At 37.8% G+C, this 27,183-nt stretch overlaps 2 protein-coding genes across 2 annotated transcripts in view; both read right to left on the bottom strand.

The window, feature by feature from the left end:
- Positions 1-1,583: 1,583 nt before the first annotated feature.
- On the bottom strand, positions 1,584-13,924 carry BDH2 (3-hydroxybutyrate dehydrogenase 2). Its single transcript, XM_066317858.1, has 10 exons — positions 13,870-13,924; positions 12,451-12,531; positions 10,894-10,972; positions 8,970-9,066; positions 8,311-8,419; positions 7,105-7,165; positions 6,307-6,420; positions 5,731-5,789; positions 4,927-5,019; positions 1,584-3,689 (listed from the first exon to the last, which is right to left on the bottom strand). The coding sequence occupies exons 2-10, from the start codon at positions 12,520-12,522 to the stop codon at positions 3,636-3,638; spliced, it is 738 nt and encodes a 245-aa protein (XP_066173955.1). The 5' UTR covers positions 12,523-12,531; positions 13,870-13,924; the 3' UTR covers positions 1,584-3,635.
- A 1,908-nt stretch (positions 13,925-15,832) lies between these two features.
- CENPE (centromere protein E) overlaps positions 15,833-27,183 on the bottom strand; it is a 34,147-nt gene continuing 22,796 nt past the window's right edge. Inside the window, exons 32-41 of the mRNA XM_066317857.1 lie at positions 24,582-24,794; positions 23,183-23,392; positions 22,463-22,672; positions 21,140-21,361; positions 20,289-20,492; positions 19,600-19,712; positions 18,975-19,072; positions 18,260-18,419; positions 17,590-17,846; positions 15,833-16,774 (exon numbers count right to left, since the gene is read on the bottom strand). Of these exons, the coding sequence (XP_066173954.1) occupies positions 16,677-16,774; positions 17,590-17,846; positions 18,260-18,419; positions 18,975-19,072; positions 19,600-19,712; positions 20,289-20,492; positions 21,140-21,361; positions 22,463-22,672; positions 23,183-23,392; positions 24,582-24,794 (1,785 nt within the window). The 3' untranslated portion in view covers positions 15,833-16,676. The remainder of the gene's footprint in view (positions 16,775-17,589; positions 17,847-18,259; positions 18,420-18,974; positions 19,073-19,599; positions 19,713-20,288; positions 20,493-21,139; positions 21,362-22,462; positions 22,673-23,182; positions 23,393-24,581; positions 24,795-27,183) is intronic.

Here is a 27,183-nt window from a genome sequence, read left to right as displayed (position 1 = left end):
TTTTTGGGGGGGAAGATGGGGTTGTTTTGGTTTTTCAATTTCACTTTCTATGCCAACAAAAACCAGTGATTGAGAAATCAGTGAGCAGAATTTATACCTCAGGGTTAAGGCCTATCCCATGGAAACCAGCCAATAATAGACTTATTTTAGTACCTCCCTGTAAAATAGACTTTTCTCGTTTTGAAAGCAGAAAGGTCGGTATTAGATCCTCTCATTTCAGTTGTTTTTGAATGGGTAGTGAGGGAGAGCTGACTGACAGGGACAGCATGTGCATGCCTACGGCATGAGCTCTGCTGCCTCGGTGACTCTCAGCATTCTGCTTTGCACACAGAAGGTACAGAAAGCAATGCAAATCAAAATACCACAAACACCACCAGAGCAACTGGCACTCAGAATAAATAATGATTAAAACACCCAAACCATCATTACCCACAAAAAGGCGCTAAGTAAAACTGGGAGCAGCCTCCTGCCTGCCAAGCCTGCTCTCAGTTCCCAGCCCCGCTCCCGTCACCCCTCCTGCTGCAGGGGATGGGGATGCGAGGAGACAGGAGGGGCAGAAAACTCACCTGGGGCACGGCGGGGCCCAGAGCAAGGGGCGTGCAGCCTCTCCCCGAGGCGGGGACCGAGAGCGAACAGCCGGGAGCTCCGCTGCTCCGGCTCCGGCTCCTCCCCGCCGCTGCTGCTGCAACAGGCCGTCCTCCGCGGCCGCAGCTGGGGATGCCCCACGGGGCCGCCCGCACGCCTCGCTGGATGGGTTACCGCGGGAAGGCGGCAGGAGACTGGCCTGACAGGTTGGTGGGAGTGAGGGACCAGACCCGAGCCCATCCAAGGCTCTGGATACCCGTCAGGGCACACAGGAGGCAGAATTTTATCTTTCATAGCCAGTCCCTCATGACATTCACTGCATCCGGTACAGACGAAAAAGGCTTCTTTTTCTGTGCTGCCTTTCCCATGGCTGTGGGAAGATGCACGGGGAAGCTACACGGAATCCTTTAACCAAGCCTACGGCACTGGAGGAGTTGGAAATTTGGTGCAAGGAAAGGGTAAGGAGCTGTTGCTGATTCTGCACTGGGTGCACACAGATAAAATGCACTGGGGCAGATGAGAATTGAAAAAAAAAACCCAACCAACCAATCTCCCAAACCACCCCAAACAAACACAACTTACATATTTATGTTGTTCCCATCCCGACATTCCAACTTCTTAAAGATAAAGCAAGTTTATCCACCTTATTTGTAAGTGCACATGAGGTAATGGGACAGATCTTCTCTTTTTCTCAACCCTAAATTTGCAAGCTGCACTGAGTGCATGTGAAAGCAGAGTCAAATACCACATGTTACTACTTTGCTCCTGGTATCATCGCATAGAACTAAGCTGACTACAAATCCAAGAGAAAATAAAAGCGTTTTTTGATCAGATTAAATTTTCCAAAAGGACACACAATCAGGGAAGTCTATTCCTCCCTCCCCCACAAGAGAAAAGTTTGACCTAGACTCTGAAAAGTCAAATAGCCTCTTTATATTATCACTGAGGTAGAAGGAAAACCAAGAGTTACCCAGTCCCATTAAAAACAGATCAGTGAATTAGGTCACAAGAGCATTAAGCATTTTCCTTTAATAATTCCTGCTAGTCTGCTGAAAAACTCATGACATTGGAACACATTTCAGAGTTGCAACTGTTAACATCTCCATGAAAAGCACGGCTAATAAGGCAAGAGGCAGCAAGCTCTGCTGATTTTTACTTTTCTGGTCCAGCAGATTCTTGGCCTACCACTACTAAAAAGCCCTTTGTGCCTTTACTGCAGTTTAAAGGCAGGTGGTACTAATTTTCTTGCACAAATGCTTTGACAAGAAGAGCAGGCACCATTTTTGAGCAGCAACTGTGTACTACAATCACCTACAATCACTTCTAAGTGAGCTGAGAAACATTAAGTAATGATGGTCAATATGCAATAAGTATAATGAATTTTCTCTCAGATTCTTAATTGTATTTTCAGAACACACACTACATATTGTTCTCTGTGTTACTGCAGTAGGGAAATTTTCTCTTTTCAAGGTAAGCCTTCTGCACCTACTACAAAAGGACAACTTTGGCCTTCATGTTAAACTCTGAAGCCATTGAAACCGTGTCCTGCCAGCTTGAGTTTTTAATATTTGAATTTATGTCAGTGAACATTTTTGGAGCCATTTTGGATAACTTTGGATTTGTGCTCCAACTTGTTCCTGCTTGGCTGCTAGGGTCATGTGATTGAAATATTAGATTCTCTAAAATCTCTCTCTAATAAAGAAACTACAAGGTCAGAATGCTACAATCATGATTAAAGGTAAATGTTAAACCCCTAATGAGCCCAGTGAAGTCAACATCCACAATACTTTTCTCATTTGTAAGATTTACATTTACATACAATTATTTTAAAATAAGAGGCCAGATTTTACCTAGATGTGTTTCATTATATTTGAAATCAAATAGCTTAGATTAATGCTTCAGCTGATACTGAAAAGCTTAAGCAATAATTTTATAAACATGGCAGTTGTTACAGAAACACAATATTGTATATTTTTTCTGTGCTTTGATTACTGATCAATCATATTCAGTAGCATTTAATCCTTAATTCCTCCCTCACATATATATGTATATAATGTATATGAAGATTTGTATTAAATTACATAGAGTTTCATTTGTGAACTAGATAAATGGAGCTATGTTAAAAGTAACCATATTTATAGGCAGTCACCATGTAGTTATGTGGGTTTTAAGCAGTATGTTAGTAAAACAAATGCTTTGTGAATTCAGGTTGTTCATTGCCTTACATTTCGGGTCAGGACCTCTTTTTTTTTCCCAGAATATGAAACTTGACAATAATAGGTTTCTATTTCATGAATCAAAGCTACCATCAAAACCATGCGCTATCACAATAAAGACATTAGCACATACTCATGTAGAATACTCATAGTCAGTCCTTTTCAGAAAAATTTTGCCTTGCGCTTTAGTGTGAACTCTATTGGTACTTGAGAATAAGGCATAGAGCATCAATGTGTAGTGCCTAGCAACAGATTTTACTCTGAATTTGTCCAATATTTGTACATAATTTTGGAGAGGAATATATTGGCTCTATCTAGAGTGGTAAAATCCACTCCTTTTGCTTTTGTGCTACAAGTCAAGCATATTTATGAAGATCCAGCAATGTATTTAAGAATCCTCCTCTCACATATACCCTCATCCATACCTGCTAGAGTACTGCCCTTGCATAGTGGCTCCTGTACATGAAAGTTTAAGTGTGAGTATTAATTTCTAAATACCTTGTAAGATGAGAATAAAGATCATAGTTAATTCCTTTTGCTCATAACACAACTCAGATTTTGTAACTTGATTAATAGTTTTGGCCTCCTGAAATCTTAAACATTAAACTGCTGTTCTTTCATATTTTTCAAGTTGCCATAAATTGAAGCCACATGAAGTATGTTTTACTCCAGTTTGTCTATTTAAGGAAAACTTAATCAGTAAGATCAATCAGAGAGAGAGAGCAGCAAATCTGTTTGGAAAGACATAATATGCATGATCTCAATTTTTGCAAGAAACACCATCCTCATTTTTTGCCCATCAGAGTATGAATTTCCATTTGCAGGTAGAGTCAATCACAAGCTCCATCCTCCATCGATGATTAGTTCATTGCCAGTCACATAGGCAGACTGAAATTACATAAAATAAACAATGATTTCAAGTAATTTTTCATGGCTGCTAATTACAGGGAAACATTTTTTCTTTAAATTAAAAAAATCTGCTTTTTTTATACATTTTTGTTTTGTTTTACAAAAATACCTGAGTAAGTAATAGAATATCTAAATAGAAACCAACATAGAAATTAAAGCTTTTTTACTGAATTCAAGGAAGTGTGGCAAAAGTAGTATTACAGGCATTAAGGTGAGAATGCATCCTGAGAGTATAAATTTACAAAAGCTAGACTTTAGGTATCTTACCTGCAGGAATAAATACCTCACACTATGATGTTATTAGGTCTGCCCAGCTAAGCAGAATCTGATCAGATGAGCCAATAATTATAATGGGACCTAACTAAAAACTTAGATGATACAAATAGTGGGATAACTGAGCTGTTGACATTCTTCCCTATGTCAGTGCTGAAACATGCTGAATATATTGAAAATATGGATTTCTGTTTACACATGGTTAAAAACCCTGTGAGCAGACTGGAAAAAATTATTAGCATTATGAAAATACTAAACCCAAGATGATATTAATATTATTTATTAATATATTTATATTAATATTATTTATTAATACTAAACCCAAGAGAAACAGACTACTGATAGATAGCAATATTAATAGTGAACAAAATCCATTGAAGTATTTTGACATGGACATAAGGACTGCTGGACATGTCCAGACAAATCCTGTCTAGTTTTTTAATCTCAGTAAATTTATAGCAGCTGAAATAACGTTGGTGTGTGCTCATTAATGTTGGCACTGTTTGCAGTGGTCATCAAGAGTCTGGTGTGTAACAACCACACTTTGAATGGCAGATTCACCCTGAGCATTTGCTAAAATCTCAAGCAACTCTACTATTTCTACCTCCTTAAAACATGATCTATCTGTGGTGTAGGCTTGGTAAAGCTGACAAGCTCATTTCTCTTCACCATGCAGGATGACCTGGGGTCAATCAGTTTGCTCAGGTGACATGAAACCACCAGGCTATGGCACCAAATACGTAATGCCTTGCAATCACTGTCAACATTCAGAATACCTTTTGTATTGCAGGATGAACTCAGTAAAACAAGATCGGTTTTTATTTTTGCAATAATCCAGCTCCAAAGAGAATTATAAATTATCCAGAAACAAATACTCTCTCTACTGTGAAGCAACAAAGTATCATGGGATTCTGTGACAGGATATTTTATTGTCTATACTTACTTCATCAGAGGCCAAGTACACAAAGAGATGGGCCACTTCTTCAGCAGTAGCCATCCTGCCAGTCTTCTGTCTGGCTAGAAAATCTTGCAATGCCTGGATATACAAGATTGTTTGGTATATCAAAAACAAAAAAGCTATTATTTTAACCTCTTGACGGGTACAGAGCAGTATTGGAAACAGGCTTCTAGTAATAACTTGCTTTAGTGCTCTGAGTAGGGAATTAAAGCTGGAAAAACATAAATTCAACAGGGATGTGAATTTCAGGTTGAAAGAAATTAGGAGACTTTTAGAAAGCACCTAAATCTCTAGTTCCAGAATAAAGCCAACATAGAATTCTTCTTCCTTTGGTAGTAAATATTCCCATGTCCTTCAAATGAGAACTTGCCATTATCTAGTAAGGATGGTTAAGCATCCCAAATAAGGTTGAAATGCATAGGCCAGAATGCCCTGTCTGTATTGTTTTTGCACTACCTTGTGGCTGACATGTGCCACAATAGAAAATGTCCTCTGCTTTTGCACTGGATACTGTAACCAGCACTTGGAGTTGCTTCCATGGATGAGACCTTCTAGATTCACTAAGCAGTATTATCCTTCTGAGGCGTCAGTTCTGGTCTGGCCTTAAGGCTTCTGTGTCAACTTCAAGCTGACCACACTTTCAAAGGAGACAGCAATATTAAGTTATCCAAAGTACTCTGAGATTGAGGACATTCTTAAATATGAGCAGAAGTGCAGCTATATATTCTTTTTTTAAAGAGAGTTAAACAAATATACGCATGTGACCAAGCTAATAAATTGCTGTCTCACCTGTTCTGGGTTAGGCCGGGCTTGAATTCTTTCCTGTAAAGATGGTGTGTCAACAGTTCCTAAGCAAAAATTAAAATTCATGTTAAAAATCAACTGTATTAGCAATCATGATAAAAGTTTATTTGTTCTATTTGTATGTCTTAACACCTATGTGTAACTTTGGAATATAATTCAGGAGAAAGACTGCAAAACTATCAATAGAGCACAGATTTTTAAATTTCAGTAGAGGGCAAGAGTTTTGAGAATTAGAGTGAATACTTTTTGGATGGTTAAACACTGTTAGCTAGTTTGTACCTGCTTCTAACTTCCTAGACTGCATCTTTGAAAACAACCATTCAAATACTGTGTAATGTATGTATAAAGTGCAGATACTAGTTTAATCAGACTAAAAATCCAGTTTAACCACAGAATAACAACTTTTCTATATGAAACCTTTCAAGCATGCTCTGTTCTTGTAGACTGCTGGTAACTTTAGTTACCACTTGCAAGTCTATTCTTTGTTAAAAAGCCCAAACTCAATCTGGCCTTCTAGCATTTGCTCCTTGCTCCTTCACAGAATAATGTAAGAACACTTACCAGGACATATGCAGTTACATCTGATGCCTTGTTCAATGAAATCAGCAGCCACAGCCTTTGTTAGCCCAATAACTGCAGCCTTTGAAGTGCTGTAGACACACCTGTTCACAACCCCTAACAGAAGGTCCGTGTTAAGGCAGCACAGAAACGTAGTTAAAAAGAAGAAGAAGAAAAAAAAAGAAAGAGCTAAGATTGTTCAATATGCACCTGCTTCTGGACTCCAGCTTTTCCTGTAGCAGCTGAAGCCTCTCCATAAGGCCAGGCTAGCTGGAATGCCAACTGCCAGAATTCTACTCAGGTACACACCACAGGAAAGTACACAATCTTTCAATTGTGTAAGTAGACTAGTAGTGTAAACAGACTAGGGAGCTAGTCTAGAAAATGTAACAAACAGCAAAGATGTAGAAACAGCAGAAATCCATCTGTTAGTCATGATCAGGCTTCTTTTGAAAGCACTTATGTAATTCTAATTTCTTCCTTATATCTCTGAAGAACATATGTATCAAGATACCACTGGAAGCAATTCCTTCTTAGTTAATAAATACTAGTAAAAATGATACTACAAAACATTGAAAAAGCTCAGAGGTAAGGATCTTGGAATTTCTACAATTTTCCATCTGTGTCCTTGCAGTCATGTTTGAGTTGAATTTGTTCATGGGTTTTTTTTCTGATCCCACCACAGGATTTAGAAAGAGCTTTGAACTTAGAATGTCCTCTTAAGTTCAAAGTTGCACAACCTATGTATTTTATAGCCATCATCTTAAAAAGTTATATAAGGAGCTCTAGCAAGCTACTGACCTTTGATGCTGGATGCCACAGAAGACATATTTATAATATTTCCAGATTTCTGCTTAAGCATCTGCAAAAGAGTACTTATGTCAATCAAATGAAAACTATTTTGTCATCTGCATGTTCAGCAAAGTAGCCCACAGCAACTCACAGGACAGCCCTGCTTGCACTTGATACACAGGGCAACAAAGCTTAACTGGCATGGGTACGTGCCATTGAGTAAAAGCAGAGTCTGAAATTCTCACTCAGTTCCCCATACCTATATCAGGATTGAAAACTATGCCATGAAAGTTTTTTTTTTTTTTTTCCCTCTAGGTCACCACGTCTCAGTCACTGCCCTCTTGTCATGACAGTAAGTTACATCACACAGACACCATACCATCTACCAAAGCAGCAACTCACTGATCACGCTCAAAACTTCTCATTTTGGAGAAGAATAAAGCACAACAGTCTAGCATCTATGAATTGTAGCTAACTTCCTTTAATTTATGACATTTTTAGGCATCCTAAAACCTGATATGCCTGAAGTTGTTAAAAAACCCCAAACTCTGAAAATTAAGTTTAGCTGAGAAAAACCCACCCTCAAGGAAGCAAAAAGAACTGGAACAATACTGAAAAGAGTAGTTGTCATCCAGTCATGATCAGAGATTTCAAGTCTGGCCTTTGCATTTACAGGAATGCAAACACCACAAGTTTTTGTAGACCCAAACCTAGTGATTATGTAAAACCCAGAAGCATCTTCAAGCTGCTACATTCATTGAATTGTTGAGCTCTAGTCAGCATGTTTGCATCAGCATTCCTGAATTTTGTCTTAACATAATCTCCAGAGCTGTATAAAATTCATGTCAGTATACATTATTTATAAATATTTTGTAGCAGTGGTACTGTGCAGGTGTGTGCTGTAGTATAATACAGTAGCACTGTAATGCAATGGCTCCCTCACTGCTCTGCATAAAGTCTGAAGTACCTTAGCTAGTTTACATAGGCCAACTCCCCAAATAAATCTTCTCTACCATATCCTTTAGATAAATTGTCTACTTGAAATATTATGCAATGCAGAGAATGTTTTGCAATAGGATCACTGTAATCTAAAGAGCTCCTCTATCCAAAGCAGCACGTTTATATTTTGTATATTGTCACAGTGCAACAACTCTCATCTCTCACACTTCAAACAATGCAGCAGAGACCAAAAGGTCATGGGCAGCCAAGCCTTGCCTTTGGAAGGAATGTCTTTATCATTAAGTACATGCTGCGAACATTGAGGTTCATCGTGAAGTCCCAGTCTTGCTCCTCACAGTCCAGAATGGTTCCATGATGAACAAACCTAGAATGAGCGCGTGAGGTGGATTACTGTCTGTGGTTCACATTTCCATGGCTCTTTTTCCACCACTATTTTGTAGTAATTAACTTTCCTAACCTTGGAAAGAGTGGGATAAAAGCACCTTTGAAGAATGCAAGCAGCAGTGTATTTCTTCTGGTAAGTATCGAGGATGCAAAGCAGACTCAATATGTGCAACAAAATGATTTGCAATAGAAGAATAAAAAAAAACCCACAACAAACACCCAAAAAACCCACCACCAAACCACTAGCAGACTGTTAAGCTTTGTTCACTGTTGTGCTAGAAGGGCCAAAGCCATCAGTACAGGGTACCCATAGAGTAAGGAATATATAAGTTCCAGAGCTGTTCTGTCTTGGTCTGGGTTATGTGGCTGTGCAAAAAAAAGTTCAGTTTTGATGAAAACACACAAAGCTTTGCATTAAGAGTATAAAATCCATTAAACCATAATAAATAAAATGCTTTGAAGTAGCAGAAAATAGTTCTGGAGGACAGGAAAAACTGGAAAAATAGTAGTAGCAAAGAGAATCTGGTTACCCTGCAATGTTACAGAGGACATCAATCTTTTCAATCTCCTTGGCTAGATTTTCTATCTGCTCCTTTTTGGTGACATCCAGAACCCGTATTTGAATGCCTAGAAAAAACATGGCATTGGTTTCAATGTATTTGACTAAGGATTAGCTGATTATTTTTCTGATGTGCTGAGGATAGCACTTACAATTCAATTCACTCAGTGATTAAGTTAGTGCAACGATTAATCTGGGACAGCATGTCATGCTACTTAAAATTTCAGGAGAGAATTAAAATGATCAACTGTTTTAATTGTTATACAGCATAACACGACCATATGAGCTAGCTTAATTTACCATAAAAACATTCCAAATAAATTTGAATTCCACTATACTCTCACACAGAAGAATTATAGAACCTATATAATCATAATGAACTTTCATGCTCTAGAATAACACTTGGAACTAGTTACATGTGTCTTACGGTGCCATTACATGCCACATTCTTTTGTGCAGTTGATGATACCATAAATGAGCTTTATATAGTTTAGTTAATAAGGAAAAATAATTTTGCATAAACTATTAAAATCATGAGGGCAGTCACACTGGAACAGGGTCCTGCAGAGGTTATTGAGGAAATTCTGTCCTTAGAGATGTTCAGAACTTGAGTAAACACAGCCCTGAGCAACCTGCTTTAACCAGTGCCACTCAGAGCATTAGATGGAACTACATGGCCTCCAGAAGTCTCACCCAGCAGATACGATTCCATGAAATGCTGTAAAGCTGTCTGTAAAGCATCTGAAGCATAACTTTAAGGAGAGTTTGATTTGAAATGGATAAAACTCTGGGTTTTGGTTTTTTTGAAACCAAAACAACAAGCCCATGAATAGGCTTTCTGTGCCTTAGTTAAATGATAGAAACACTTTTGAAGAGATTTGTGTATTCAATCTGACTGCAAGCTGGCGATTAACACCACATTGGAATTACCTCTCCTGAATAAAATTTGAAGACTGAAAATTTCTTTCCTTGTGAGCATACTAGCAGAGGGAAAAAATGTAACATTTTCCCAAACACCCTCAAAAGGAATCTGAAAAGCCCTCAAGTTTCCAAACAATCACAAAGGCATTGCTTGTGGTGAATTCCAGTTGGCAGTGATATTCACGCTAAAAGCTGTGCCAGCTGTGGTTTTGTGTATTTTACTGTCAGCCTTTAGTAGGAATTCATTAAGTTCACTTTCTTCTCTCAAATCAAGTTAAAAGCAATTTCAGCTGTAAACTATATTCAAGTCTCATTTTTAATTTCAATATTGAAAAAATACTTTTTAACATAATGTCCCACTTGTGTCACTTGTGTTTTGAAACACATCTGTGCAAAATCTGCTCCTTTCAAGAATGTTCCTGTGGTGTCAATAGAAAAATAACCTTCAGGCCTGAACATCTGTACAAGCAGAAGAGGTGTATCTAGTGTTGCTAGAATTAAATTTCTGAAGACATATGGATTCTACAAGACAGTAAGGAACACATTAAAAGGATAAGCCAAGTATGGACCATAGAAATGCAAGACACTATGTCTACCTTTTTGTATAGTGGGATGTTCTCTTGATCAGAGAAAAGCATTCCATGCACTTCATAATCAGCCTAGTGATGCCAAACGGTAATTGAAATGGGTGCCATTCTAGCAAACAAGTATCAGCTTCTTCTATGACACAAGAAAATCAGTTATTCCACATCTGGAATTGCACATACTCTGACACGGTGATGCTGCAATATTTTACATGCCGTATTTCTGCTATTTCACACCACAGAAAAAAAGCAATGCAAACATCTAAATAATTAGTCTGGATATTTTCCTTTTTTCTGTCTTTTTCAAGCTTTCCTATCTTCAAAATGTATCTCAGACAGCTACACAAAACTTGCAACAGCTGAGGTAATGCCTACTGTATGGCCATTTACCTGGATATTTCCCCAGTTCTTGCAGTTTAGACTCATTGATGTCTGTAGCAATGACTTTGGCTCCTTCTTTAGCAAAAGCCTGGAGAACACAAGAGAAGTTTATATTTAGATATTCCAGATCATACCAGAAATAAAATCTGTTTTCTTTTCTGGTGCTTTTTGGCTTGAAATAGAAGCCAAGCCAAGCCGATGGCAGCTCATCTCTCAATTTTCCTTCAGGGCATATCAGGGAGTTGCACGCAACTATGTAACTTTGTGTGATAAGATAGATTTCAGGTGTTTTCCCTAAAGGAAGGGATCCATAAATAAAGTAGAACAGTAACTAGACTAAGATAATGGATATTATTATTGCCCTTATTAGCTGCACTACTAAGGAATAGGGCTAGAATTATCTGTATTTTTAGACTTAAATGAAGTTATGATATTTGACCAAGTAAAGGCAGAAGTCATAAACCAGGACTTTTTAAAATTTTTAATAAAGTCCTTTGTATCTAAATAAATGGAATAGAACAATATTAAAAGCAGCATGACTATTGATATTTAACCAGAGACACTGCTTCATTCTTGACAGTCTCCTCAAAAGCCACTTTTTAGTGTGATTACTGATAAATCAACAGCTAATGAAGTCTGTCAAAAGTATTCTGACATCTCAGACTGTAACCCCTAACCTTCAAAATAAGTGTCCTAAGTGCAGCTTAAGAGGATAGTGACATTAAACATACCAGTTTTCCACGGCTTGTTGGGTATTTACAAAGTGAAACCATCATGAAGATTACCTGCTCCTTGGGCTGATTGATTTATCTAAGAGCCAAGAGCCTTCTGTGTTCTCAACCACATGCATGAGAAATTAACTGGTCTGGTAAAAATGCTACAGGAGCTTTTCCTGAGTTGTTGATTACATTACAGAGACAGCGAGGTAACTCTACTGGGTTTTTTATTTGCCATGGAAAAGGGAAGTAGCAGGAGAAGAACTGGTCAAAAGGAGTTACAAGCTAATACAAGCTAACTAAAAAGTTAATATGTACCTTGAATTCTGTTTAACAGCAATCAAACAAAATTTCTAAAGGGTTTCTTACAGTTGCTCATTGTTCACAATGTGTTACTTATCATGTGAACTTGGTCATGAATATAGGTAAAATACCTTGGCTTTACTGTAGGGGATCCTCACAGTATCCAGCCTTAGACCAGAAAATATTCCTTCTATCATCTCTATTTTCTCCCAGAACAAAGCAACAGAGATATTGGACTAGAGGTACAGACAGTACCTTTAATACCAACCATATATTGTTAGAAAAGCAGCTGCAGCTATCCTCAAGTCTTGCTGTTATCCTTATCTAACATCTCCACTCAGGAGTTGAAGACTTTCATAAATTCAAACAGCACAAAGCCTGCATGATACAACATTGTGGCTACATTATTCCCTGATTTTTTCACTGGGTAGTTCGGGCCTTATCTACAGTCAATTAATTCAAGAACTTGTTTGGTGCTAGTATCATTAGACAAGCTAAAATGAGAGACTTTGCACAGGCACAGCAGAATAAACATTTTCCAACTTACAATGGCAGCTGCTTGGCCAATGCCCTGTGCTGCCGCAGACAATAGGATGATCTTCCCATCCAGCCGCCCCATGGTGCTGACCTGTGCAGACACAACATGGCACAGAAATTTAACAAAGATGAGCCAACATCATCCCTGGGAATCAGATGCAAATACATTCCCAAAACTAGACATGATACCTCTGCCTGTTTGGCTGCTGTGTCACCCTCAGTTATCCAGGATTCTGAGGGGCAGGGCTACCTTGACCTTGGGGTTTTTTTTTCAGTTATACATAAGGACCTCAAGCAGACAAAAGGCCTTTGAGCTCAGAAGTTGTTTCATTATAACAGAAACTGGATTTTTTCTTCAACAGGCAAAAAAATAGCCAAGATGAAACTGCAGTACAATAGTTTGTAATCCAATGTTTACAATCTCCATGGTATTCTCAGAAAGCAGGTCTGTCTTGTTTCTCTCAAACTACAAATGCTTAACTTCCTAGATTGCAATAAATTCCATACAAAGCCCTGGCCTTGGTATCTGTCCTCTGTTGTCTCAGGAATCTTCCAGTCCCAGTGAAGCAGGAGAGTGCAGGGGGAATGAAGCTGCCGGTCTTGCCTCTTGTTCCCTGCTCTCAAGGAACACTGACCATACTTTAGGGCAGCAGGGAACCTCTCGGAGCTGCTACCTCAGTCTGGATGGAGCAGCCAAAAGACAAAATACAGCCCTGTTTAGGTGCTGTGTTAGTTTTAACGAAATACAGCATGCAAAAATGCAGACAAACAAGTAAATACAAACGCCATGTCTCAAAGAACTTCTTAAAAAGTGAAGTTGCTGTGTTCCAGTCACAGTGTAGTATCTGGAGTTTGTAAATTGGGTTTCCCATAAGCAAAACTTTTGCATTTTCATAATCCTCTGAGCAACCTGGTCTATGTAGATATGAGTATAGAAAGGTGTCATAAGAACAAAGTCTTTAAATATACACAAATCCAACACACCAAGTCCTTCACTGGGAAATTAAAATAAAGGTGCCATAATCTTCCCTATGTTAACAGCCAATGCTGTCCTTTAGAGATGCTCAAACCCACGCTGTGAGTCAGATTACTGAGTCAAATTTAGTGTTCTGCCCTTGGAATTTCTGATCAAAATAAGAATAATTGATTCAGTTTTATTAGATGTTTTCCCTGACAAAAGCTGTAGCATAATTGTTTTCCTGAAGGTTACAGATTCTACAAATTAGACTTCTGAAGCAACACAACGAAAAAATTCTTTTCTTTTCAAAAGTCACCTGGATCAGTTTAACTACTTCCTCAAATCACCTTAACACGTGGGAAGCAAAATGCATTATAAATACGTTTTTCAATCTAACAATCGGGTTTTATGAACATTTGCCCTACCGATTCTATGAAGCATTTACAAATAAACATTAATATAGACACTCACCAAGAGATCTCAAACAGCTTTGTTATATTTACTGACCCTTGTACGAAAGGAAGTTCTACAGGCTTGTGTTTTTTTTTTTTTTTTTTTTACTGTGCTTGTTGGGAGTTGTAGTCCAACTGCTAAGTTTCCCTATAGGAACGTAATTTCCTGTTGAAACATTGAGATGCTGCCATCTAGTGAAACTCAGGGTTTTAAAAAACTGTGGTTTTTCTTCTGCACAAGAAAGGACACAAAAGAGTATCACCAGCATCAGCTGACTCTCTTACAATGGGAATTCAAGAGGTCAGCAGGATTCCCACCAAAAGGCCACAAATATGTTTTTCCAAGCAGTCTTTTTGCAATATAGACTGTCAAATTCCAAACCTGGACAACACTTATGTGATTTTTTAATTTATTGTTAAACTGGAAATTAACCAATGTATATTTTGTTTCTAGTGCTTTAACTTGCATATGTTAAAGCAGAATTAATAACATTAGACTACAAAATTCTAGGACAAACTAATTTAGCTATAAGCTCAGGACAGACGGAAAGGTACCAGATAGTATTATTAAAGAATTTGGTGTCCAACCTAAACTTCAGTTAGTTTGTTCTCAGAAAAGCCACTTCTTGGATAAACTGGGACACACACAAAAGTTCAGTTTATCCTGTTTTTGTGCTGAACTATGATAGCTTTTAATGCTTTTTAAATCAGCTCCCCAGTAAACAAAATCTTTGATGACTTTTTTGGCTAAAAGCATTTATTCTTCTGCCCCTAAGCTTTTGCCACCTGAATTCAGCCACAGACCTGTTGCAATATGTTTCTGCTTTTTTTAGTTCAACCACCAAATCTAGTGTTCCAAGCAAGTAATAATTAACAAAAAAAAAAAAACACTGGAAATTGTATATGGAAGAGGTAGATCAATATATACAACTTCTTTCCCAATCCTAGAAGAAAAAAAGTCAGTCTAATTCATTTATTAGAACACCAAAATGCTGGTAGCCAAAGGAAATCTCTTTTATCATAGTGGAAAATGAAAAAGTAACAAAACAAAATCGAACCAAGAAACAGCCCAAACCAAACCCAGAAAACTTCCAACTAACCTCAAAAGAAACCCCAAGAACAAGAAAACCAAAACAACAACCACCACCAAAAAAACCCTCCAAAACAAAACAAAAAAACCCCGCCACAAACACACCAGCACTGTGCATTTATCCCTGTCAGAAAATAAATACCTGTGGCTGTAGTCAGAAAAAAGACATTGCAGTGCCCAGCTCTGTCATGGTATTTAGAACCTGTGTATTTTTGGCTCATCATGCCTTTAAAAGTTTCCCAAACTACATTCCAGGCCAGAGATTGAGATAAATCCCTGGAACTTCTTAGCAGGTAGAGTGGTTGGCAGTTTTCAGCCATTCAAAGTAAATAGAAAGTTGGTTCTTATTAAAGAAGTACCTCTATCAGGTAAATAATCCTTGTGTGACTCCCTCAATTCCAGTAAATCCTGAATGTTCAGGAACAGGTCAGTGTAGCAATTTGCTTGTCAGTTTTGGTGACACAAAGAGGACCGAGCATCACTGAGAGATTTATTCCTATAAAACAAGGATGAATGCTTTTGATGCAGGTATCTTTCTGAGGTATGACTTTCACATCTCATGATGATGATTTCATCCTTAATGGAGTTGATCTCAGGTTCTGAGTGCCCAATTCCTGTTTAGTTGGCAATGGAGGGCATGGAGGTGAGGAAAGGGAGGAGGATCTATGATTTAGACTTGGTAATTTTTTGACAAGACTCAAAGAATTAAATAAAAATCTGACAACAGGAAACTTCTGCACAAGTAATTGCTGCACGATGTTATAGAAGACAGAATCAAGAAGCGTAACAATGATGGAAATGATGAAATATAAAATATAGTAATTCAGTAGCATTTACCCACAATGTTGTAATCAGCATCCTTGGATCATAGCACAAGTAAACAGCAAGACCATTTTTACATATTTAACACAAAATTTTATTGTCAAGTTAAAATTTCTTATATAAAACATACAAAATGTAGGTCTCACAATATAGATAAGTAAGTTAATACAATAGTCCATCTTTCCTCAATGATCTTGTTTGTCTTACCTTCACTATGGAAGCAGGAAAGTGTTAAGTCCATTGCTTGCTATTAAAAAAAAATCCAATACACAACTTCAGACAGGTATATTGAAAAGTGATGCAAAAATCAGTTACAGTACCATAATTGGATCATCTGCAGAAACTTTTAAGGACTTTAAGAGGAACCCTTGATTGTGTGCTCTACAAACAGAAGATCAGTAACTTCATTTGCAGTGTCCAAAGAAGTTAAGATTGTGGTGAAAATGCAGTTTCTGTTACCTTAAAGAAAGCGTGGTATAAAAACCACATACTAAGAAACAAAAGGAATTATCTCTTGCTGAGTCAACAGCACTCTGAAGATACAAATACCAACAAATACCAAGCCCCAGAAAAGGGCTATTTTAGGAAAGACAGAATGTAAAGTTCGAGACTGAGAAGTTTCACAGTAGATTAGTTCATGATCCATTCCTTTTTCCATTTTTTTTTTCTTCAATACATTAGCTTCTCTTTGCCATCAAAACCACATATCCACATAGAACATCAGCAGATTAGCAGGTTGTGGGGCAACAGCTAGTTTTCCATTCTTGTCCTCATATTCCAGCTTTCCCAGGTGAGGGAAGTAGAAACTCCAAGAAGATGAAAGAGGCTGATGGTTTTTAATCTGAAGCAATTTTTTTTTGTATCTCCAGATCCTGGCTGTAGCCACTGTAAGGGCAGCTTATGAAAGAGCATTGTTACTGGGTGCTACAGTCAGGGGCTTTATCTTCGTCTGAAGTCCCAAACAAGCGCCTAAGATGCTCTTCTGTGGACTCTGTGCCTGCAGGTCGTGTATCTGTACATAAGACAAGAACGTTAAAGCCCTTCTCAGTTAGACAAGCAGCAGGAATACAGTGATTTAATCTTGATTAGTGTTTTGTACATCAGCTGTGAAAGCTTTCCTTTGAGGAACACTGTGTTGTGAGGAAAGCTGTGCTATTACCAAGTCGGCCACCACAAAGCCAGCAATGAGTCATGTTCTTTCTGGAAGTCTGCTACTAATACCTCAAAAACTGGCTACTCTTCAGCATGCCTGCTGAGGCCTTCTGAAAGAGCCTTCTGTGAGAAGCATGAGGGCAAAAGGTGATCTAAAAGTCCAGCAGCCCAGATATAAGAAATCTGAAGTGAGGCTGAGGAACAGAAGTTATCATCAAAACAGCTATTATTGCAGCTGGAGCTAGGCAGAGTAGCACATGCAGCATCAAAACCTAAAGCTACCATTTTGAAAAACTTCAGAAAAAAGTTAACCAGTAGTTAACTTTATATAGTTTTACCAGAAATCTGTGCTTAACCAATGTAAAGTTCAAAAGCAAAACATTTTAGAGCACCAGCTATCTAATAATATTTTGCTGATTCACTTTTAGAAGTCATTCATCAATATTTCCACAGCAGAAAAGGAAAAAGGAGTTGGTATATTATCCAGTGGGTGAAGGATTCATTTTGGCATTTCAATGAAGCTCTGTAGAGCTTCACAACTCAAATGGTCAGCTTTTCAACCGTCAGATGACAAACCAGTCAGGAAAACTATTAACATGCAAGTTTCAGATCTCAGGCCATTCCTTACATTTTGCATCTTCAAATCTTATAGTACACTACTGCTATGTTACATACCTGTTGGCACACCCAAGTTGGAATTATTGAAGAAATCTGTTGGACCAGTCAGAGGCTTCAGTACATCCTGAGTCACTCTTTCCTGAGAAACAGTTGCTTTAGAGGGTGAAGGCGTTTGCTCTTTATAGAAATATGACACTGCCTTCTTAGGAGACTTTGGAACAATCTCTCTAGTAGTTTCTCTTGAAGATCGTTCTCTCCATTTTAGTGCTCTCTCTTTCCATTTCCTGAGTTCCTCTTTCAGTTCAAGTTCATCACTGCAAAGAAAAGAACCCCAGCATGCAATTAAGAAAAGTTTAAAGCAGTTTCTTTAAGGAAAAAATCCTGAAGGACTGACAGTTCCTGTATTTTCAGATGACTTATCACAGACATGGCAATACAACAGCTCTGTATCTTGGTTTCAGAGGACTTTTTTTAAGCTGAAATCCCTTCCAACATGCAACTCAAGAGTATCTTTCAGCATTTAAGATTCTTAAGAAAGCAAGCAATTTCAAGTTCAAAAGGCTTTCCTTACTTTTTAAGGCAGAAAACTAGCTTGAAATAAAAGTGTATGATGTAAAATCTAAACTTAATGGATACTCACTTCCATAGGTCTCCCAGAAAGAAATACTAATGATGTACATAAATACAACAAATGATTTGACGTGTTGCTAGTCAGCTGTCCACTTACCTCAGTAGAAGGTCATTTTGTTTCTTCAGCTGCAAGTTCTCTTTCTGTAGCTTAGCTTGTTCAGATTTTAGAACAAGTATTTGTGTGCTCTGCACAATACCACTGCCACCACCACAAGTTAGGGGTATTTGGGGTTGCTGAGGATTTGCTTCTTTCAGCACTAGAAAACAGATTTATACGTGTTTGTGCATTATCTGGAGAGTGCTCAAAACCAAGCCAATATATTTTTAGCCTATTCCTTCTTGTGTTCTTACATGTGAAACCTCACTAGGTTACAAGTGCCATTACAAAAATTACTCTTTTTTCTACACAAAGCACACCTCCCAGTATTCACACTGCCAGGTATTTAGAAACATGACGGATTCTTCACTGGGCTATTTAGAGGTAAAATAGTTATTGTTCCAGGTATGTCATAGCTTTGATTAGAATTAGGTATTCATAAGTGGGGGAAAAAGTGGCAACACGAGCTACCAGCACTGCAGCTTATCCCTCCACTAGGGAAAACGTGGCTGGAGGAAAACACAAGAACTACCGTGATTCTAGTGCAGTCCATATGCAGCTAATGTAATCTACTTTCCATCTCCTCTTCCAGTGCACCCCATTTTCCTCATACCCTTTGAGTACAAGGCCTACATATCAATCTCGTCTTGACTCATATAACCTCAAAACTCAATGTTAAACATGGAAGAGTCCTTTATATTTATCTTGAATTTACCAGTAACATCTTGCTCTTGGTGTGCTCTTCTCAGTTCTTCTTTTAGCTTTGTTAACTGTTGTTGTTGGTGTTCTGCAAGGGCTTTATAATTAGCAAGTCTATATGAGGCAGGAAGGGAGGAGAAAAATAAGAAAACCTCAGTTGAATAGTTACTGCAGTCTCAGTTGAAATGCAATGAGCTATCAAATACAAGACACACCCACGTTTTACAAGAAAACAAGATAAACCTGGCTGTCAGATTTTGGGTAAAGTGCACAAACATTTTTGGTGAAGTGCACCCAAAAGTTGGACTAATTAGTTGGACAATTAGTTGGACTAATTATCCCTCTTCTCTAGAGAAGTAGAGAATGCTTTCAATTATTGCTTTCCACTTGCCTTCTTTTGTCAAAATAGTTATTTCATTTATGGTTGAACGTGGTTGGTTGAGAAATAGTGGTGGGTGTATGAGGAAGAAGTTTTGTAAGCAACCCAAGGTGCATATAGATTTTACTTTCTCTAACTACCATAAAAATTTACAACACCTCAAGCTGAATGCTTACGTCTTATTATGTGGGAAAAATAAAGAGGGCAGTGGAAGCTAAGAATAAAGTAGTGAGAATTGTAAGAAGATAAAATTTGAACTTACTTCACGTCAAAGGCGTTGGATTGTTTCATTCTTTCCAAATCACATTTTACCAATTGTGTTTTGAGATGGTCAATTTCTTCTTTGTACAGCTCAGCACCTTTATCTAATTTTGCCTGATAATAAAATATATATATAGTATAAATAAGAACTCGTTACTTAGCAATGAAATTAAGGGTTGTTTCCCTTGTGTCTTTCCTTTGACTAGATTTTGCAGGACAAGAGCAGGACTGGTTAGTTATTTTTCACTAAGGTGGCTCACATTACCAACTAGCACTATGGTAGCAGTTGGTTGTCCTACTCTGTGTATTACATGCAATCACATTTTAGCAAGTTTTGCTAACTTCTGTGCAGATATAAATCTGGGAATTTTAACTGTGCAATTATATCACATTGAGTAAATACCTCATGCTTCAGTTTAAAAGTTTTTAAATATTTGAAATGTTTCAGAAATGCATCACATACAAGTCACACATTTAGATTCTAGTATCATAATATGGATTCTAAATGTTGCCACTGGTAGAATGTGAAACTGCCTGCCAAACAGGCAAGTGGAGTGCTTTACTCTAGGAATGCCACACAAAATGAATACATTGACTACAGAGAGCTAAGTTTCACCTACAACTTTTGTCAAGCATGCTTTGTGTCTTTCATCAGAAGAGAAAGAGAAGAGTGAAGTATTTTGTTCATACCTGAAGATTCTGCTTCTCTGTTAAGGCAGTCCTGAGGCAATTATCCATCTCATTCAGTTTGGCTTGCAGTTGGGTGAGCTCACTTGTCTCTGTTCTTATTCTTATCTGTGCTTGTAACTTGCTTATCCTGTCATCTTTCTCTTTGACACTTTCTCCTACTTCATTTATTACATTTTTTAACTTCTGAATTTCTACTTCCATAGCCTGTTGAGATATAACAATCAACCAATCAGTTATGAGCAGTTATGTCAAAAGGTAGTAACAGTAACAGCACATGGTCATATTCTTGGCAAAAACTAGCTAACACCCGAACCACGCCAAAAAATCTAACAATACAGGCTGTATGGCAGCTCTTCATATCCAGGTCACTGTTTTGGGTCACCTTTTAATAGTCTAGAACACTCAAGTCTAAAAAAAAGAAAAAGTGCGTTGGAGCAGGGTAACCGTGACAAAAAAAATAGGAGAGAGAATGTGAGTTCTCAATTCCTGTGATTAGAGAATTCTTCTTCAGCTTCATGTCTGACATAATGAATACCATACACTTACAGGAAGCATCAAGAGTAGCACCCTAATAAAGTCAATGCTTCAAAAGCAAATAAAAACATTTGTAAATTAATTTCTAAACTGAAATCTATTTTTGTACAGAAATCAGGCAATTAAAATAATCATGTTATAGGCAAGAGTTCATAATTCCACGTTGGAAATAAAAAAGCTACTAAAATAAGCATACTCTATTTCTATTGTGGTGGCATGGATTTACAGTTGCTATCAATACTTATTTTCACTTTGGAGTACTCTCCCTTAGAAAGCAAACATCAAAGAAGTTTTCCTTAGAAACAAATACTGGTTACCTTTTTATCTTGTTCTGCTACCTTTAATTTATTATGAAGCCTATAATTTTCTTCTTCTAATGCCAGACTGGCAGAGCCACCAGGAGCCAGTTTTTCTTTTAGAGTGTTTAGATCCTGAAGCAACTCTTCATTTTTCTCTTTTCTCTGTTTTAATTCGACATCAGCATTTTTACTATAGTTGGCAGTTCTGCCATCCAGCTCTGAACAAAGTTCAAGGAGTATCTGAAAATCAGTATCATACAGAATAATTTCAATAATTTATTAATCTGCTAGAAATACGGCAAGTGAAGAAAGAGGAAGTACCTTAGCCTATATTATTTTCACATTCTTGTTTCAGTGTCCCATTTGAAAATGCTTGCTGTCAGAAATGGTATTATTATAACTCAGAAGAACGGTTCCATTTCCAGAAAAGAGGGAGGCAGGAAGGGGTACAAGAGAAGATGATACTGTATTGCAGATTTACAAGTATTTCTGCGTTAACTCGAACTCTAATATTAGAGAAACAAAGGAACTATATTGGGAAGACTTCTTGAATGTCAGCCACAGAAAACCATAGTTATTCACAGATTTTTTTTTTTTTAATAGAATGTATTCACTGACTAAAGGAAATTAAACCTACACATTGGACTATTCTAGAAACCCACATGTTTAACATGTCGGATAAATAAAAACTTCACAATTATCAGGAAATTGCAATGTTGGCTAGATTTTTGTTTGTTAAAAACTTTGATTGACATAATATTAGGGTCATGGAATTCTTCTAGAAACCTTGCCAACACTGCAAAATCCCAAAGAAGACAAGACTGACTATTGACTCTACAAGAGGAACTTTCAAAAATAGACTAATTATAAGATTTAATCAGAAAGATGAAATCTCGTGAAATCCTGTTCATGATGCACTAAACCCTGAAAAATGCTGTCTAGGTTTCCAAGAGAGGCAAGAGGTAAGCATAAGGAAGAAAAAAGTGTAAATATAAATTTAACTGTGTTTTAAAAATGGCTGTAGTAGTTTTGATAAAGTTTGGCAATAAAAGCAACATTTTCCAGAATTAAAACTAATAAAACCCCAAATAAACAACCCCACACCCCCTCCCATATATTTCCTAGAAAGTCTTTTAGAAAACAAGTTTCCAACTCTGCTTGATACATGAGGAATCTTTAAGTCTTTTAAGTATTCCTTTATGTCTTACAGTTCATATATGATTAAGTGTTGATAATAAATTAACGATCATTTAAGAGCCTTTTTGCCTTTTTTTTCAATCATAGGCATTTGCAGAGTGCTTACATAAAAAACATTTCTGATTCTAGAACATTTAATTTTACCTTCACTTTAGGAGTCCAGAATTTAAAGACTTGCAAGAGTCTTTCATTATCTTTCTTTAGTTCTTCTTTCAGTTCCTCTGGATCCCAGTGAGTTCCTGAACATGCTTCCCAGAACTGTATTGTTTCTTTTCTAGCACTTTCTCCCTGCTGTAACTCTGCTTCTATGCAGAGAAGTTCACGTTCCATTTCTGATACATCTTGGAGAATGCTCTTTAAAAAAAAAAAAGGGAATTAGAAATTAAATACTGGTTTGATTATCACATGTCCTCTCTGCTATCAGTACAGCAGGAAGTCTGTTTTAGTATCTAATTATCATACAAAAAGCGCTTTTCTAGACTTAAAACTACACTACTGGGAAAGCAAGAAGACAATTACATTCTTGGGGCAGGTGGAAATGGGGAAATAAAGTGCTTATTAGCAAAAGTTCATTCCATTGTTTTAGAATAAGTCATCTTGGTATGGGATAATATGCATTGTAGATGGCAAACAAGTAAATAACATTCCTGCTGTTTTCTAACCTATTAATTTTATTTTCAGCTGCTTTATGAAGCAAAATCCTCTTATTATAGATATTGTAGCATAAAAAAATAAATCTATTCCTTCAACCCCTCCTTGATTGAAGTTTTAACAGATAAATCCAATGCCATTAGATTCCCACCAACACATGACCCATGCCTTGGAATGGGTCTTGATGTCTTTTTTTTTCCCCCCAAATATTACCTCTGCATGCAAGTGGAAACTCTGCAGCCCTTCACTGCTGTTTAACTCTTGAGATGATACTTCATTCTGCTTCAAATTCATCTTCCTAAGACATTGAATCTGGGATTGCAGGTGATGTTGTTTTCTCTTTTCCTCAAGCAATTCCGTTTCGTACTTGTGAATGGTAGTGTGATATTCTCTTTTCTTTGTGCAAACAGTACTGAACAGAAACTGTTGCAGAAGCACAGGATATATCAGTAAGCCTGTTTTGAAACAGTACCCTGTATCCAGCTAAAACACTGTATTTTATAATTCAACCTGTTTAATCCCTGAGCCTCTAAATGTCCAGGATAACTTAACACGTGGCTGACATGTGGAAAATTAGTTTCACAAGTGTGTTATAGTAATGGCATGTAAGCCTTTTAGCTGAGACAGCACTTTTCCAGTATGCTATTTTTTGCAGACTCTAGAAAAAGCAAAGGAGTCTAGGCAGCCTTAGACAAATCTAAACTTCAAAAAAACAAAAGTAATGCATTCTTTGTTATATTTATTTTCTCTTGGAGTTGTGAAAAGTGCAGATGATCTATGAGAATAGTATCACCATGCTGATTTAAAACTGTATTCTGTCAGAGCTCGCTAGTTGAATCTTAAACATCTTTAACCATGAAAGTTAAAAGCCATCTATGGAAAAAAATAAACCTAAAACGGCTGCACTAAGTTATAAAATGAGGCTCTTTGGAACATCAGCTCAACTTCCCAGTTACTGGATATTTATAGACATGACTGACTCTCAAGAGCCTCAGGCCTCTCTCTAGGTCTGTGTATGTTTTCATGCTCTAACCAAAAAAACCCTAGCCCTTAATATTTCATGGTAAATAAAGAAATCGAAAAAACTCTCATTTACTGTACTTTGGCATATGCTAACAGGAATTCTTTCACAACTATCTTTAACCTTTTTGCTGATAATTTTAGTCCAATGGAGAAACTGATGGCTGTAAAATCAAACTACGTGGGTAGTTTTGCAGAGTAAGCATGCATTTCCAAGCCATCTCGTATGTCTCTTTTCCTCACAGAGAAATACATACTTAGTCATCTATTATTTGATTTATAGAGTACAGAAAGAAAATTTCATTTCCCAATTAAAATAAAATAATATTAATGAAATAATTCTGTGCAAAGCAGCTGAACTACAGTTAAAAACTAAGTTTGATTTACACAAGTAAGTAGTTCCAGTTTTCTAAGATTGTAAAGCAATTACTATCAAGTTATTTTCTTCAATGTATGGATTCTTGAAACCCAAAGATAGAGCATATAAAATCCTAGCTGTTAGCATCGAGAGCATATTAACAAAAAAAAAAAAACCCAAACCCAAATCCAAGCAATATGAAGCATCCACTTATTCAGCATTTTAAGTTGGTACCTTCAATTTGGTCAATAACTTCTGGAGATGAGTGTTCATTCCCTCATTTTTAGTTTGAAGTGTTTTGACTTGTTTACTCTGCTCCAATGTAAGCTGAGGCAGTATCACAGCTATCAGTGCTTTCTGACTATTCAGTTCACTGTTTAGCTTAAGAGACGCTGTAGAGAGACAGTCATATCTCTTCCCCATATTTGGGAATTTCTCAAGCAGCTCCTAAATGCAAGTGAAACAAATTAGTTTGTTCACAATAAGGAGAAGTGTGATTAGCTATAAACAGAAACATAAAATTAATTACCTGACACCAGGACTAACCCTTACAGTATGTACTGGTTTTACAACAGGAAAAGTTATTACGATTAAGACTTCAGTTTTGACTTGCCACAGGGATATGACAGAACACTAATCCAGGCACAAACCCAGATAATTTCTTAGTTTTCCAGCAAGTCATTTCACAAGCTCAAATTGTCTTCGTGGTTTAGATTGCCTAGCCACATCAAGATTTGTAAATCAGGCATGAAAAAAAATTATTGCTCATTCACAAGAACGCCAGCTGGCCTTCCTTCAGGATGGACTCCCAGGTTTATCTGCTTCTCCTTTCTTGAAGGAAAGGGCTCATGAAGTGGGTCCTAGCACTCTGCCATGGAAAGGAGAGTGTGAACAAGCAGTGAGCAGGCTCAGTAGTGCTACAGGCTTAAAGACCCAGTAAACTGCAACTCCTGTATCATGTTTAATTATGTCTGTTTCACATTTTAAATTAAGTATAAAAATTCCCTGACATACTCCCTCCCTCCATCATTGGTTCTTAGTTGAAAGAACCAAGATTCACTAGTTTTCTTAACTCTTCACCTCACAGTAAAAACATTGGAACATTGGGAAAAGGCAGACCAGATCCTGTCTATTACAGAAGTCAGAAAGGGAGAGTGCTCTTAAAAGGGATCAGCTGATGTTAACTTCATTATCAGTTGTGCTAGTATTTTGTTTTCCACTGGATTGCGGTTCTTAAAGAAAGTTCTATGTTGTTGTAGTAGGGCTTGAACTCTGCTCTTTGTTTGTAGTTTGAGGGTTATAAGGGTTTGCTTTGTTGAGTTGTGGTTTATTTCTTCATTGTAATTTGGCATTTTGGTGTTTTGAGTTTGTGAGGCTTTGTTATTGGTAGCTTACTTTTTCATTGTAATTTCATTTGTTTGTTTGGGTGCCAGATGTGATGATGCAAAGCAACAGACTCCCCAGGCAGGCAAAGAAGAGCCCTCTATTGCAAAAAGCAAGCGTTTTGAAGCAGTTAGCTGGTAAACAGTTTACATAGTTTTAAGGCACAACACGCCCAAGTCAACCAACCAGCATACACCACAATGTGGACATGAGGCAGCCACGCAGCATCTCTTATGTCTCTCACATCTCTCTACCCCTGTTCCAGCTGAGTCACTCTCCCACAGTTCCCTTCTGCTTAGCAGAAGTAGCAGGCCTGAGCCATGATTTTGCAAGGGTAACAAGGCTCTTATTTTATAAGGCTTGACCTACATGCAACAATACACATTCATAAATCCTGGTTTATTTTGGCTTTCAGTAGGTTACTAGCACTTCTCGTATCTGTGTAAAAAAATACTCAGGATAGCTAACTAACAAAAGGTATGAGGAATGCTTACTTTGAGGGCAGAAGCACTTGAATGAAATTAATTTATGTGACACCATGTCACCAATACTAAATGTATTTGATGGGGAACAGTGGACAGGAGGACCTGGGGGAATTTTACAAAACCACAGTGGCAAAGTGGTTCTATTTGAAGTTCAAATGCCAGGTCACAACACCCGCCCCCCCCCCCGCCCCCACCATGCAGTGCTACAGGCTGGGGGAATAGTGCCTCGAAAGCTTCCCAGCAGGAAAGGACCTGGAGGTGCTGGTCAACAGCTGGTAGAACGTGAGCCAGTGTGTGCCCTAGCAGCCAAGAAGGCCAAGGGCTTCCCAGATTGTGTCAGAGATAGTGTGGCCAGCAGGACTAGGAAAGGGATCAGCACTAGCAAGGCCATGCCTCAAATCCTCACTACAAGAGCAGTAAGGTGCTGGAGAGTGTCCAGAGAAGGACAACGAAGCTGGGGAAGGGTCTGGAGCACAAGTCCTGTGAGGAGTGGCTGAGGGAGCTGGGGCTGTTTAGCCTGGAGGAGACTGCAGGAAGACATCACCACCTGACAACTGCCTGAAAGGAAGGTGTAGCCAGGTGGGGGTCAGTCTCTTCTCTCCAGTAACGCGATAAATTGCACTTTCATTAGAGGGAGAGGTTTAGACTGGTTATTAGCAAAACATTCTCAATTTTGCTAATAATCTTTGCAAAGGCTGTCAAGTACTGAACAGGCTGCCCAGAGAAGTGGTGGAAACATCATCCCTGGAGCTATTCCAAAAATGGGTACATCCAGCACTTACAGACACAGTTTAGCAGTGATCATGGCAGTGCTGGTTTAAGGGTTGAAACCTAGAACCTAAGAAGTCTTTTCCAACCTAAATGATTCTATGATTGTACGTGACTAGTTATTTTCATTGGGGTGGCTGGACAGTAATGAAAGCAAGAGAGATGTTCTGTGAACATTAAACTTGTCAGTTGATACAAGA

The sequence above is a fragment of the Sylvia atricapilla genome, chromosome 4 (assembly GCF_009819655.1).
Source record: "Sylvia atricapilla isolate bSylAtr1 chromosome 4, bSylAtr1.pri, whole genome shotgun sequence".
NCBI classification, from domain to species: domain Eukaryota; kingdom Metazoa; phylum Chordata; class Aves; order Passeriformes; family Sylviidae; genus Sylvia; species Sylvia atricapilla.
Note: the sequence above shows the minus strand (reverse complement) of the source record. Positions and strands in the feature narration are given on the sequence as shown.

Coding starts and splice junctions, on each gene's coding strand:
- BDH2 (XM_066317858.1), bottom strand. CDS start 12,522: ATGGGGCGGCTGGATGGGAAGATCATCCTATTGTCTGCGGCAGCACAG. Junction 8,420..8,969: donor GTCCTCTGTAACATTGCAGG/GTAACCAGATTC, acceptor CGCTCATTCTAG/GTTTGTTCATCATGGAACCA. Junction 5,020..5,730: donor CCCGGCCTAACCCAGAACAG/GTGAGACAGCAA, acceptor TTGTATATCCAG/GCATTGCAAGATTTTCTAGC.